The sequence below is a fragment of the Emydura macquarii genome, unplaced genomic scaffold, assembly GCF_026122565.2.
Source record: "Emydura macquarii macquarii isolate MOO-44397 ecotype Brisbane River unplaced genomic scaffold, CSIRO-AGI_Emac_v2 contig_212, whole genome shotgun sequence".
Lineage (NCBI taxonomy): Eukaryota > Metazoa > Chordata > Testudines > Chelidae > Emydura > Emydura macquarii.
In genome coordinates, this window is record NW_027130349.1 from 12,780,607 (window position 1) to 12,796,013 (window position 15,407).

The 15,407-nt window shown below is 41.4% G+C and overlaps 1 protein-coding gene across 1 annotated transcript in view; it reads right to left on the bottom strand.

The window, feature by feature from the left end:
* The window catches only part of PIEZO2 (piezo type mechanosensitive ion channel component 2), a 427,523-nt gene extending 416,011 nt beyond the window's left edge, over positions 1-11,512 (bottom strand). Inside the window, 1 exon segment of the mRNA XM_067547859.1 lies at positions 10,550-11,512. Coding sequence (XP_067403960.1) covers positions 10,550-10,613 — 64 coding nt within the window. The 5' untranslated portion in view covers positions 10,614-11,512.
* Positions 11,513-15,407: the final 3,895 nt, after the last annotated feature.

Here is a 15,407-nt window from a genome sequence, read left to right on the forward strand (position 1 = left end):
TGAAAAAAATTAAAAACAAACATTGGTATTATCCATTAAAATTATATAAAAAAAATAAATAAAAATTGAATTTGGCCAAGCCTAAACATAGCATGAAATATTAGGACTATTGGAAAAATCAGTGCTACAGAAATCTGGATAATTTTGCAAGACAGGATAAGTTGGGTGTGGGTTATGTTATAGATATTGACTAGTCTGCCGTAGCTTCTTCCAAAGGAGAAAAACATTTTAGTGATTTAGCAAATCCTCAATATAGAAATGCCTGAACTCATAGGCCTAATCACAAACCACATACATACCATAGATAACCTTTTCCTTTAGTGAAGGCTTCTTAATGTGATGTTTAGTTGCACAAATATGGTTATCCACAGAAAAAGCACAACAAAATAATTGAGACCTTAAGGGGAAATAAGGCACCTTAAGCCCCCCTTGTGAATCTAGCCCTCAGTCCAACATTTAGATGGCACTGGCATTCACAAAACCACCACTCAAGCTGCCACCTAACCCTGTAGGCCTTTAGGTTTCCACTGGTAAACTCTCCAAGGCACCTACATTCCTGCTGGTGTACACATGCAAAGCTGCCTAAGTCCTGACAGTGCCAAACTGTTTGGTGATTAAGCCCCAGCAAGATTCACTAGGCGTTTCCTTGCCTTTCTCCCTAGCAGGGCCCAACCCTGTTCTCAGAGCACACCTACCATGCATGAAAAAAAAGAGGTAGGGTTACTTATGCCCAGTGGCCTGGTGGTTAGGGCACATACCCGGGAATCTGGGGTTCAAATCCCTCCACTACTCAATTCAGAGCAAAAACTTGAATACAGCTCTCCCACCTACCACTGGGCTATAAGGTGGTATTCTGGGGTGGGTCTCTTTGTCTGTCCCACTTTGTATGAAATCCTTAAAAAGTCACTGAGCAAGAGAGAGGGAATGACTATTGACTAATGGTTAGGACACTCACCTGGGATGTGGGACTCCTGAGTTCAAGTCTCTGCTCTGAACCACCCCAATCTCCTACATTTTTTCTTGAGAAGAGACTGATACAACTTAGGCATTTAAATCCATGAGAAGAGATTCACAGCTATGAACCAAGCGGAGATAAGTGCCTCACTTTGGCCCAAAATTAGGCACTTAACTCCTTTTAGGGATAGGGTTTAGACCACACCTCTTTCTTCAGCATTTCCTATTAGCTAGCATTAGCATAGCGTGATTCCCTTTTTAATGCACCACTCCTCCTGTGTTGTATTGGGAGCCTGAGTATCTAACTCAAGACTGAAAATTCCACTAGGCAGTAGGGCACCTAAAAGTTAGTGTCCCTTACAGACCTGCCAACAGTGCTGGGTTTCATGGGACTGTACCGCTTTGACCCCCCAAGTCCTCCAACTTTAAGTGAACATTTTCCACATTGGGGGCCACCCAGATGGGGGGAGGGATGGCAAAAGGGGCAGTTGGCCCGAGGTCCCCCATTTAAGTGGGTCCCCAAATTAAGTGGCTTTGGGTTGTAATGCTACTCAGATTTGACCTTTCCACCTCTCCATCTCCGCCTATGAAGGGGTGGACAGGCCAAATTTGAGTGGCGCTGTGCCCTGCTTTACCCACTTGAAACGTTGGGAGCTATGAATCTTAGCCTGTAGCCTACTAATCTAGACTTCCTCACAGTATGCCAGAGGTTACTTCCTTCTTAGTGAATGGTTGAGAGTCAAGCATTTCAGCCTCATAAAGACCTGCTGTTACCTTGAAGGAAGGCAGAGGAGAAATTGGAGCTCAAATATACACAACTTTTTGCATGAAAAATGTTTTAATATCCAATGTGTGTCATAAGAAACGAGTGTATTCTTTGAAATCCTCCTCAGATAAGATCCAATTAACTGATATTCTCTACTGATAGTCTTTTTAGCACTGCCAACTTTTCTGGGGTATTTGCCAGCATTTGCTATTCATCTGCTCCAACAAATGACCCAGCCTAGGAAATAATGATTTTAGTGCTGCAGTAGTTTGGACACTTGAACTCCAGCCACCAGCTGCTAACTTACAATTTATTTATTTTTTTGAGACTCAGATATTTGGAATTATAGCAAACATTTTCAAGAATATATGGAAATGAACCAGCACAAGGGCTCTAAGTACAACTGTATTAATGGCACTATTATCTTCGTCCACCCACCACAAGAAAACAATCATCTGTTTCCAAAATATGTAAAGCTCTGCCCTGTCACGCTGTGTATACTTGCTGTGATATATAGAAAAATCAGAATACAGACTATATTTCCTGCTTGTAATTTAAATGGCAGAGAACAAGAGTTCTGTGCATGACATGATCATAACCAAAAGTGAAGTCTCTAAAGAACTACGGCCCACAATCTATTGTGGGAGTTTAAGTTCTAAATGGGTATGGGCAATGTATTTATGGCTAAGAGCTCACGTATTGATAAATGAAGGAGTTTTATAGTTGCAGTCAATTCAAAAGGTCACTAGGCAGGTTGTCCTCTTCCTCATTTTTATTTGCATTGGCATACAATGTGCAAAACAACAAGACAAAATTCAACTTTCGACTATTGTGAACAGAGGAAAGAGAACAACAGAACAGGCAATAGCCTCATTTTTATCGTTCCCATTGATTTTATTCCTAGTTTAATCTCATTCATTGAGCAATTCAATTTGCTTGCAAATTCCAAGTTTGTCATAAATCTTGTCAAATGTTTGACAGGATCTACTTGTCCTATTTTAACCTTCTAAGTGGGCTGAAAGTTGGATAATATTTATTAAATATTTAGGGATTAATAGCTGTGTGTGTAGCGCAATGCAAATGTAGGGGAGAGGTAACAATTATATTATCTATGTGTGCTGCATCTTTAAATGAAAGGAGTTTTCTGGCTTGTCTGCCGGGAGACAATGCTTTCAGTAAATTCAAGATGGCTGTTATACAATGAACACCACACTATACTCCCGCGCCCAGATGCTTAGTTAGTTTTTCTTATGTTTGCATTTTCATTAGACTAAAATAAAAGTAATGCAGATTTAATGCAATTTTGCTCTTTCCACAATGTTGGAAAAATAATGGCCCAGCAAGGCTACAGAAATATACATTTCTTCCATTATTAGCTTAACCCAAGGCCTGAACCTGCTCCCTTTGAAATCAATGACAAAACTCCCACTGATTTAATTGAAGCAGGATTAGCCCCATTGGTGGTGAAATCTAAAACAAAAGCCATTTTAAGGTCTCGCATACAGTTTGGTTGAAGTGGCTTCTACATATCTTATCTTTCCTATGATACTTAAAGTTCCAATTTTTTTTTTATTGGATTAATACATTTGTATGGATGTTTTGGGAAAAACCCAAGAGTAAGTTTTTAAAAGTGTTACAAGAAGACTATGTCAAAGAAGTGGTTACGTGGAAGGTGGGTGTATACTGTCAAGCTGAGTCTTTATACTGGCATCCATCACCAGAGTATGTGAACACCTCTCAATAACAAGAATGACAATTGTGTCTGTCTCTCTTCCCTGCCATTCCTTGGTACATTGAAGATTGAGTCCCCCTATGTATCATTGATGGCAATAAAATGAATAGTTCTTTCTTAGTAGTTGGATTTTTTTTTAAAAATCAAGGTGACTAAGGAAGAACTAGCAGTGCTATCATTTTGACAATTTAAAGTTTCACTGTCACTTTGAAATTGTTTTGGCATTATCTTTACATCATGTCATCACTGACAATCTTGACATCATAACCACAATGCTATGAATGCTAACACAAGAACTATTTTGCCATCATCTTGACTTTGTACATTACCTTCACAGGTTTGAATTTAAACATTTTTGTCATCAAAGGGTAACATTGTGCCATACCATACCATCCAACTTTAAACAGCTATTCTCATTGAAATCAGTAATTTATAAATCAATGGCATGACACAGCCCAATGTCTCCATACAGTTGCCCTAACTGTATCAAAGTTTTCTATCCTGTTATTCTCTGTACTTCCTTTAGGGTAACCCAAGGGGTAATAAACTGATGGTATCACAAGGGATTGTTGTATTCTGAAGCACTCTTTAGCACAGACTATTAAATCATTTTCGCAATTACAGAAACAATATCAATAGTCCAACAGCAACTTATTCTATGTGGTTCCCTTTGCTTCATTTTACTTTGATATCATGGCGTAAAATTTCCAAGACTACTTAGGTGATTTAGGAACATAAGTACTATTTTTCACAGGTGACATATCCCATTATCAATGTTCCTAAGTCACTTTTGAAAACAGGAGTAAGTACTTCTGAAAATGTTACTCATGTTATATTTACATACTGAAGAGATCATCTTCATAAGATCATTGTGATGAGTCTCCATCATTATTTGAATGGAGAATGAGAATTGTAACAAAATTATGGAACATAATTAATGTTAGTTAGAAGGGAAGTCCCAAAGTTCAGAGTTTTGGTTTGGATAAGCAAGCAAAAATGTCTAACTGAAAAGATCTGAACCTCTTGGTCTGTAAGAACTAACCCAATGACTTACAGCCATTTCTTGCTTTTGGTCACACCAAGAATACCACAGAACTGGCAGTCTAACAGCTTTTCAGAGACTTACATCTTTCATTCTGGCCAGCACCCAAAAGTGTAGAATTATAATTTATTCAAAATGATTCAGCCTCATCTAACATGTTATTCGAGAGAGAGAGAAAGCGTGCGCAAGACAGAGTGTGTACATGAACGAGCGCGCATACCTAATCCCACACAATTAGCTAAAACCAAATAAATCTGTTCTGTCTAGATAGGTTCCTTCATCATCCCACTGGAAAACAGATTTTATTTTCTACAAAACTAATTAAGTGCACACAACGCAAAACAATTGGAAGCAGAAAGATAAAATTGTGGTTTACACCACTCTGTATCAATTTTGTGGTTTTTAGACTCTTACACAAATTAATTAGCACATGGTTAATTTTGTAATTAGCCTAAAAAATCCTGAGGTCTTACTTCAGAGAGCGAGAGTGCACATGCAAGAGAGAAACACAACATTCTGCATATTACAAGTTCATGCGTGTGTTATATAAAATGACCATTTTTTGCTGATTCCAAGATAGCTAGCAGCATTAAACAATTATGAATTTTCAATGCTGATCCCACAGGTTCTCATTTTCCTTTCCTGATTATTTTTAAACACTGGTAACATTATACCATAAAGTACTATATGAACTGTCACTTACTATAGAACATTGCATTTAACTGTGAGGAAAGTTTGAAGGTCTTGGTGTTACAGAGAGTTACCTTGTATTCCAATCACTCATGCCCATACTATACAGAAGTGTTCCAACACTTCACAGGCCAAAGGAATATTAGAGCAAATTAGTAGAGAGACACAGATGGTTGCATCAGAGGTTTCACTGTCCAAAAATCTTTCATTTTCATATTTGAAATTCTTGTCTTTAATAGATACTTATTAGATACAAAATTCTCAAGACAAACTGAAATGAAATAACTACTATGTACAAATCAACTATTAACAAAAGCAAACCAGAAAAAAACATAAGTTATTCTTTTCCCTTGAACACTTTTGGACTTCTGTGCACAAAGCAATACACTGGTTTTAGCACTGGTGTTCTTGCCCCCAAAATATTAATTACACTAATATAATACAATTTAATACATGGGAGACACTCAAACATTGTAGCAGTGGATTTACATTTTTTAAAAAGTAAACTTAGTTAACACTAAACGTTTTTCAACATAATATACAAATGTTTACTTTTAAATATACAACCACTAACAATTTGGTGCATCTGTTATATTATTTCCTCAATCTATTTAGGTTGTACTATTTTTGACAGTGATACATGTACTCAGATAAGCAAGTTTCACACTATTCTGCTACAGTGAAAAAAAATATAAATCCAGCTTGTTATCCAACCATGCAAAAGTTAAATATTGATTTTGAAGAGAGACATTTATTTTCCTCCTTTTTGCGTAACCGTGGTACAAGTACTGCTCAGATGGGGCTAGGAGACACAGTGAGTCACAGCACACTATCCCTTCAACTGCAAATGCATAAGTTAAAAAGTCTGTCTTAAGTCACACTAGTGAACATCATTTTGGCATTAGAATTCTCATCACCATTTGTCGAGAAGCCACTATAAACTTCCTGGGGATAGATGGCAGCCTTTGCCCATGAACAGGTGAGGGACAGAACAGCAGGAGTGTTGTGAAATGAAGTTGAGCTGTATTGACAGATTCTCACCTTGAGAACCGCACAGACACTTTTAAAGCATTAAAGCTTGAACATAACATAGTAGATCTAGTTAAATACACAAAGTTGATATCCTATTAAATGTACTTCTTCCTCATCTCCAACTAAGCAAGATCACTGGATCAAAAAACTGGGATCTAAAGCTTTCTATTACATTTCTACTTTGACTTTTTCCCTTGCAGTTGAATGAGATATAATTATGAAAACACCTCATGATAACGTCAATTCACATCTGTTGAGATACTGCTACAATACTAAGGCACCCCTACATTATATGTTACCAAACATCATGATGGCAAAATAATTCTGAAACAAATCTATTCAGAACACATGATGCAAAGAGGATAACAAAAAGAGACCAACACAAGTAAGCACTTGATAGGAAGATAATGCCATCATTTCAATGCTACAGTTAACGTTACAAGGTCAAAGTGCCTGCTCTGTGCACATATGAAGTCTCTGTTACCACATCAGTTTATTGTTATTTTCATCCCCCTCTGTACTCCTGTTTTGGGAATAACTTTTCTGCAAGTCCCTCTTTTACAACCCAAGGATCACTTGTATACAACATACATAAGCAAAGCCACCTCTCAGTCTTAAAAGATATTCTCCAAAGACTGCCATATCACCCCTAGGTATGTGTACATACACATTTATAAACATTATCTACAACCAATGTTTGGAAGTACTGGAAATGTGTTCACACTTCACTGAGCTCGATTAAAACAGGAAGGTCTCAAAGACAGGGCTGGCCCTTCAACAGCTAGGGTTCTCAGGGAACACTGAAACAGTGGATTGTGTGTCTGATTCTCCCCTGCCTTGTGCCATAGAGGTAGACATGTACGTGTATGCAAAGGGAAGTGAAGGTCAAAACCAGTTTGGTTACATCCACTTTTCACAGGTATAAAGGAGAGCACTGGAGGCAATGGAGACCCAGGCCCTGTATTTTTTAGCACCAAGGGAACTGGTAGCCTAAGGCTCCCCTAGCTCATAGATCAGATGAAGCACAATTGGGGTGATACATCTGATACTGTGGTGAGGAGTAAAAGAAGAGCACTTCGTGTGAGAATTTACGACCTTTCACCATTACTTGTTGGTAGAGCAGTGGTTCTCAACCAGAGATACATGTTGCAGCCCCCAGTGAGGTCACAGGACAGATTTAGAAGAGGTTGCAAGTGCAGAGCCAGCATTAGGGGATGGCAGGCAAGGCAACTGCTGGGGGCCCCACGCCACAGGGATCCCCACAAAGCTAAGTTACATGCTTCAGCCCTGCTGCCGGGGGCTCAGGCTTCAGACACGGCTCACAAGTAAAAATCAGGCTTAAGTATGTACTTACATTTCAGTGCAAATATTTATATTCCAATCAATTTATTTTATAATTATATGGTAAAAATGAGAAAGTCAGCAATTTCTCAGTAATAGCGTGCTGTGATACTTTTGTATTCTTGTCTGATTTTGTAAGCAAGTAGTTTATAAGTGAGGTGAAACTTGGGGTACGCAAGACAAATCAGACTCCTGAAAGGGGTACAGTCGCCTGGAAAAGTTGGGAACCACTGCTATAGAGGGAGAAAATGCCTTATTTGTCTGAAGAGAAGTGCTTTGCTTCAGGTGCATGAAGACCACATTTCACAGACACAAAATCAAAGAAGAAGAAGGGCCCCCAACAGCAGGTGGCTGGGGCAGTCTCTAGGTGCAGAAGAAGCGGAGAAACCTGGATATTTGATTTCAGAGGCTTCGGGAGGCCAAGGCGCTGGACCCCATCCACTAACCTGGAGAATCTCATCTGGCTGCTTGAACGGCAGCTGCCTCTTAATACCTGGGGGGCCAGCACAATCAGCGGGAACCTTGCAGGAGTCCGAGACTAGCCGGAGTCACAGAGTTGCGGGCCGCAGCAGCAGGAACCCGGGGGCGGGAAGAGAGGGGGACTCCCCGGGGAAGGCGGCAACCTGCTCTGCCCAGCCTCCTGCACCCACCGAGCGGCGAGTCTCCCTGCACCGTCCCGCGCCAGTCCCGAACTCACGGCTCGCGGCGGGAGCCCGGGCCGCTCCCAGCTGAGGGAGCAACACTGGAAAGGGGGGGGGGGGAGGCTGCTCACGAGGGGGCATTAGCTCGACCTGTTTAGCACATTCACCGCGCCGGACTCTTGAATTGAGAAACAGCCGGGCCCAGCGCAAGAGACCCGGCCGCCCTTCCTGCCTTATCTCTGCGTGCGTGGGAGTACCCCCCTCCCGCCCCCCGGAGACTCAGCTGCAGGCACTGTCCCCTCCCCCACTGGGACACAAACAAGGAGCTCAACAGGGAAATCCAGCTGTGCCCACAGACAGAGCCGAGTCCGCACGTGCCTCTCGCTCAACTAATCCCCCGGAGCCTTCCAGCGCCCACGCGCCGCCACACCGGCCCTGCTGCAGCGGGGGGGGGGGAAGCTGCACGAGATTTCTTCTCCTCAGCTAAAGCGGGGCCAGCTGCCTCTGCCTGCACGCGCTCCCCTTTTTTTAGGGGCTGGAGGGGGGAGGGTTGGTCTCTCGCCTCCCGCCCGGGGCGGGGTTGCGCTGGGCTCCCTCTTGTCCGAGGCTGTGAGAGAGCTGCCCGGGTGGGCTGAATAGTCTTTTTTCCTAGCCTGCCGTCGCGTTTCCCTCCGCCCCTTCGCAGATCTTTGCTTCGAAAAGCCGAGAGAGCTAGTGCTGGGTTCTCAGCGCAGTGAACGTGCAACAATTGCCCCCCCAGCCTCAGCCAGGAGGGGCAATTGTAACGGCTCCCGGGCGATTATCCAGAGTTGCAACAACACGCTGCGAAACTTTTTTTCGCTTTCCCCTCAACTGTATCGTCAGTACTCTGGAGCAGGACATTCAAGATCCCTTCCTGGTCCCCTGTTGGGCGTGGTGCCCCTGCCTGCTGATCAGACCGCTCACAAAAAGGTGAAACAAGCGCCTGCCAGGGAGATCCACCCTGGCCTTTAGGGGAAAAAAAAGTTGCTCACGTCCCTAATTCTTCCAAACAGGGCAGAGTGCCTAAAGTGGATGTGTAATTGCAAAGCTCCGGGCTCTGTAGTATGTTACCTTTGAAACATGTTCTGCTCGTCCCTTTAAATGGCTTTATCCCCGCCTATATAAACCCCTCTGTTGTGGGCAACATGCAGTAAAATATCAGAGACCATGGGTAATATTTCAGTGCATTTTTGGTACGAATACCACAAAAATCCTGGTGACGCTTTAACCTCACTGTATTTTTGTAGTTTAAATAAAATGTATCGCATATATTTAGGTAGTAGATGTCAAGTTAATTGATCAAGGCAAAATCAAAACACCATTCCGGAGATTTGTCTCAATTCATTAACTCCTGCTTGATTTATCATCCATCTCACTTTCTTGGTAGCTTTTTTTCCCTCTCCAGTGCTATCTATCTAACATCAATCTAAAACGTAATCGTCACTTTAGTCAAAGTTTTATTTACAAATTAAGAGGACAGGGATTGATACTAACGTATCCCCCTTAGCTGTTCATTACAGATCTAATTAAAAAATAATTCATTTTAGAGTGCTGCCTGTTCGTAAAGTGGTTTAATAATTGAACTCCAGATCTTTTTAAAAAAACAAAAACAAATTAGAGAGTCATCTACCTCCAACATCAATTCCTGTTTTTATATTTAAAAATAATTTACTTTTTGAAAGGATACTGAATTCAGAAAAAAATATAAAATACACAGAACGAGAGAAGTAATTAATCTTATTAATATTTCTTGCACCGTCTGTTGGGAGCAGGAAGGAAAATATAGACATATATACTATAGATTGTTTTCAAGTAAAATGATACACAGTTATGAAAAAACCTGTACAAATCGAAGAGTACTGCACAGTGTTTCACTTGACCGGTTCGGTCCCAGTGATTCAACCACGATTGCATGAAACCAAATGCACGTGTGGTACCTTTAATTAGTTGCAAACTGGCTCTAGACTATCCAGTAGGAAAATGTAAATTAGGTGTCAATGAGCTGCAAACATGAAAGTTCGGTGGGGGGGGGGGGGGAAGAGAGAGAGAGACGGGAAATAAAGTAATTCCAGAACCAACAAAATTCAAAAAAAGGAGAGAGGATTTCTGAAGCCCAGACATAGAGCATCTTAAGAAAAAAGAGGAGGTAATACACTGATTGCTGCATGAGTAGGGACCGCCAAAGACATAAGATTTCATTTTAAAGGTAAGGCGTCAGAAGAGCGAAGCAGTTTTACAAGGCTATGGATACCTTTGGTGTAGCTACGGATAGGAACAACATTTTAAAAGCCCTCCGCTTCCCCCCTACACGCAAGGCAAAATTCACATACCAGCTACTAGACATATTGGAAGTAGCAATCTGAAGATCAATCCACACACCACTTCTGTTGCCATTGCTTCAAACTCTGACTAGTTCGAGTCTTGATGAAATAAACGAGAACAATATTTGCTTGCTGTTACGGCAGGCACCACCTTATAACTTTTAGGTCCACCCTTGCACAGAGCCAATGCAGTTTAGCATTGTCTTTCACTGGGTTTTCTCGACCTGCGCCAGATTTCTCACAAGTCCCTCAACATCTTTGGAACAGCCCATTAAATCCCGAAGTCGCTGGATTTCTGGTGACTTCAGTGCAAGACGCACAGTTTCTTACAGGAGGTTTTTCTTCTTCTTCTTACTGGAGAACCATTTTGTCGTGCCCCACATCAAGAAGGGAGAACCCGCATTTTAAAATTAAATCGCACCAGATCGGCTCCGTTGTGTACCAATCTCGTTGCGCTCTCTCTCTAGATCCTAGGAGCGCCAAGAGTCACGATTCACAGATTCCCAGACACACTGCGGACTCCAGCCACTTTCTCCCAGTTTCTGGCCTGGAGGACCCCGCTTGTGGTGCACGGAGCGAAATCATCCCCAGCAGCTAGGTTGCTGGCATTTTGCATCCTCCTAAAATGACTGGCATGCTCCCCTCCGACAGAGCCCGCTGCTGTCAGAGCGCTGGAAGTAGGCGGCGGGGTGGGATGGAAGTAGACAGCCTCTCCCGCTCCTGCTGCGGCTGCTGTCTGCGTTGCTGCCCCTCCAGGACGCTCACATACAGCTGCAGCTGTGCTCTTTGCCCACACTTCTCCACCTCAATGAAAACTTTGCGAGGCCCCGCCCCTGCGGGGCAGGCCGGCGGACCAAACAGTCGGCGGAGCAGGAGGGGTTTGCTCCAATAGGAGCGGCCGTGTGGGGCCAGGTCTCACTCTGACCCAGAGAGCTCGAGCGAGAGGAAGAGCGAAGGCTTCTCCCGGCGCCTAGCTGCGGCCGTGCCAGCTGCAAGCCAGAGGTTACTCTGCGCCGCTGATCTCTCGTGTCTCTGCCTTCGCCTGGTCACTTCACCTGCTTGCGTCTCCTTCGGTGTTATTCTGAAGGCACCCTAGTTGTGCGACTCCCGTGATTACAACCTCCCCAGCCAGCCACACGAGACACACCCACTGTAGCGGGAAGGTCTGCCCTGTATTTAAGGCTCCTTGAGGGAGCCGCTTGGCATTAGCCCCAGGAGACATTTTAAAAACTAATGACAAGTTTGTCACAGACAACAATAGCTTGGTTTATTCGTTCCAGAGACTATCGTGCATTTTTTACTCAAGCAAAAGCCCCATAGATTTCGGCAGGAGTTATTCTTGAGTTAGGAAGGCAAGATGGTGTTCTCAAGGAAAAAAATACATTTAAAAGTTTACTAATGTAAAGGGACACGGGATACACACAAATATATGGCCTGTGTATTTAACACCTTCCCACCACCTTTGGTTGAAAACGAAAAACGTTTTAAAAATCCTATTTTCTTTTCACTGGGCCACTTGTTTACTTTTTGTATTTCTCTGGAAGGGGGCACTCACACAAACTAGCCAGTTTCTAGCCAATTTCGCATATAAGGTTCCTTGCACTAGGACAATGCTTGCAAGGAGATTGTCATTCAAAAAAACAAAAAACCTATATCCATCTGAATTTATTCTAAATTTGTGGAAACATTTTTATTGACCATAAATTTGTAAAAAGTTTATTTTTCTTAATCTTAATTTCAGGGAAAATTGGATCACATTGTGCCTCTTTGTGTTGCATGTAGCTCACAATGGCTTCAATTTTTTAAAAAGTAATATATTATTAAAATTGAAGGAACTCATATATGAAATTGAGGAACTATTAACTGTGTTATGTAACCTATCTCACTTAAATCAGACTCTGTACCAGATGTCTGGAGGATAGATAATGTAATTGATTTCTTTTTAAACAAAGCTGCAGAGGCGATCCTGGCAATACCATTACCAGGCAGTACCAGTACCAGAAACTGTAAAAAAAAGATTAACACAAAATCGACATGGCCTTTGTAAGGGTGACAGCAAACATGTAGATGTGAATGATCCAGTAGATAGAGTGTATTTGGACTTTCAGAAAATCTTTGACAAGGTCCCTCACCAAAGGCTCTTAAGCAAAAGTAAACAGTTATGGGATAAGAAGGAAGGTCCTCTCATGGATCAATAACCGATTAAAATATAGGAAACAAAGAGTAGGCATAAATGGTCAGTTTTCCAAGTGGAGAGATAGCAGGGACCCCCAACAATCTGTACTGGGACCAGGACTGTTCAACATATTCATAAATAATCTGGAAAAAGGAGTAAGCAGTGAGGTGGCAAAGTTTGCAAATGATACAAAATTACTCAAGATAAGTAAGGCTAAAACTGACTGCAAAGAATTACAAGGGATCTCACAAAACTGAGTGAGTGAGCAACAAAATGGCAGATGAAATTCAATGTTAATAAATGCTAAGTAATGTACATTAGAAAACATTACCCCAGTTATACATACAAAATGATGGGGTCTAAATTAGCTACCACTCAAGAAAGAAATAATGGAGTCCTCATAGATAGTTCTCTGAAAACATCTGCTCAATGCACAGCGCCAATCAAAAAATCTAACAGAATGTCAGGAAAACATTCGGAAAGGGCTGATAATAAGACATAAAATATCATAATGCCACTATATAAATCCATAGTATACCTATACCTTGAATACCATATGCAGTTCTGGTCGCCCCATCTCAAAAAAGATATATTAGAATTGGAAAAAATACAGAGAAGGGTAACAAAAGTGATAAGGCGTATGAAACAGCTTCCATAGGAGGAAAGATTAAAAAGACTAGGACTGTTCATCTTCAAAAACAAATGACTACGGGGAGATATTATAGAAGACTATGAAATAATGAAGGGTGTAGAAAAACTGAAAAAGGAAGTGTTATTTACTCCTTCACATAACACAAGAATCAGGGGTCCCCCAATTAAATTAATAGGCAGCAGGTTTAAAACAAACATAAAGAAGTACTTCTTCACATAACACACAGTCAGCCTATGAAACTTGTCACCATGGAATGTTGTGAAGGCCAAAAGCATAACTGGTTTCAAAATAGAATTAGGTAATTAATGGAAGATAAGTCTATCAATTGCTCTTAGTCAAGGACGCAGTCTCATGCCCTGGGTGTCCCTAAATCTCTGACCGCCAGACGCTAGGACTGAATGACAATGGATGGATCCCTTGATATTTGCACTGTTCTGTTCATTCCCTCTGAAATATCTGGCACCAGGCACTGCTGGAAGACAGGATATTGGGCTACATGGATTATTGGTCTGACCTACTATGGCCATTCTTATGTTCTTAAATTACTTTTACTTGACCAGGAATTTTATATTAATTATATTACTGTATATTATATACACATACACACGTTTACACACACAGAGTGCCCACTCTTGCAATTTCATCATGAGTCTCACAATATTTGGTGCTTTTCTTGAAGCCCTAGCTCCTGGAATCCTATAATTTCATGGAAATCTCATCTTTCACTGAAAAAAAAATGTTAAGCTTTAATGGCTGCAGAGTAAAGCTTGCAAAAGTGACCTGAATGTAGCCCAATAGGATTCAAAACCATAAAGAAAATAAAAAGAACCACTTAAAAAAACCAGACCTCATGATTTTAAGCCAATCTCATAATTTCGAGGCCTCAATTGTGATTTCTGAAAACTAGAGGTTGTGTATGTGTGCACTCATGCATGTGCATGCGCATACACACACGTTTGGCTGGTCCACATGTGGTGTATTTTGAGAGCAAAGAACTGTATGGTAAGCTCCTTCAGAGTCTGGACATAAAGAAAAGTTAGCTCTGAAGAATCCTCTTCATCGTCATTGTACATTTAGATGCTTTCTAATATTGTTGACTGTTTCTCCACTATAAGGTATGATACTTTTATCTTTATGTAAAGAACTCCTAGTAAAGTCTACAGGAGTTTTGCCTACATTAGCACTTAAATTTGCTCATTATTCAACTTCGCTTGCTCCTAACTCCAAGCATAGAACTGATCGTGTTTATCTTGTTTGACTATATATCTCCTGTAGAAAAAAAGCTTTGTTCAGCTGCTGACCTTTTCACTGTTCCCCTTCATGGAGAAGTGTCAGATATTCATAATGATATTGTTTAAACATTTCAAACAATACACGGCAGAAAATGTAACTTGTGATTAGTATATAATCTTGTTCTTTCTTTTGTCGTAAATAGGAGATAAAATGAAGTAATCTGTAACTGTTAAAGGTCTCTCCATATAGGATTTTACTACCCAGTTTCTAAATATGTAATTGCAATATGACCCATAGCATTTCATTGACTATCTCTCAACCTGCCGTGTTATGCCTAGATATTACAGAATATACAGTATGGCACACATGTAGTTCATTCTTTATTTAGAGGCTTCTCTACAAATGGAGGGTTCTTTCACTCCACTGCACCCAAAGGTGCAACCTGCACCACCTGTATCCATGAGAGGTGCATTAGCAACTCACTCCCGAGGGTTCCATCAAGGGACAATGGCTTCAATGTGTAAGCATGACTCAAGAGACGCCCCGCCAATAAAAGATGCCTAGGGGCCTGCACTGAATCAGAACTTATTCTGAGTCCTGTTCACACCTTCCTTCTCAGTCTGAGACACCCATTTTCTAAACTGTGCCAATGCTTGCCATACCTCTGACACAACTGGTTGGCAGCTCCCTGGTGACCTCCCCTCCAAGCTGACATTCCCCCACTAGAAACCAAATTTCTCCAGTGGAAGTGAATCTAGCCTGGAAATTTTATTCTGAATTTTCTGGCTTCTGTCAGTTCAAAGCAA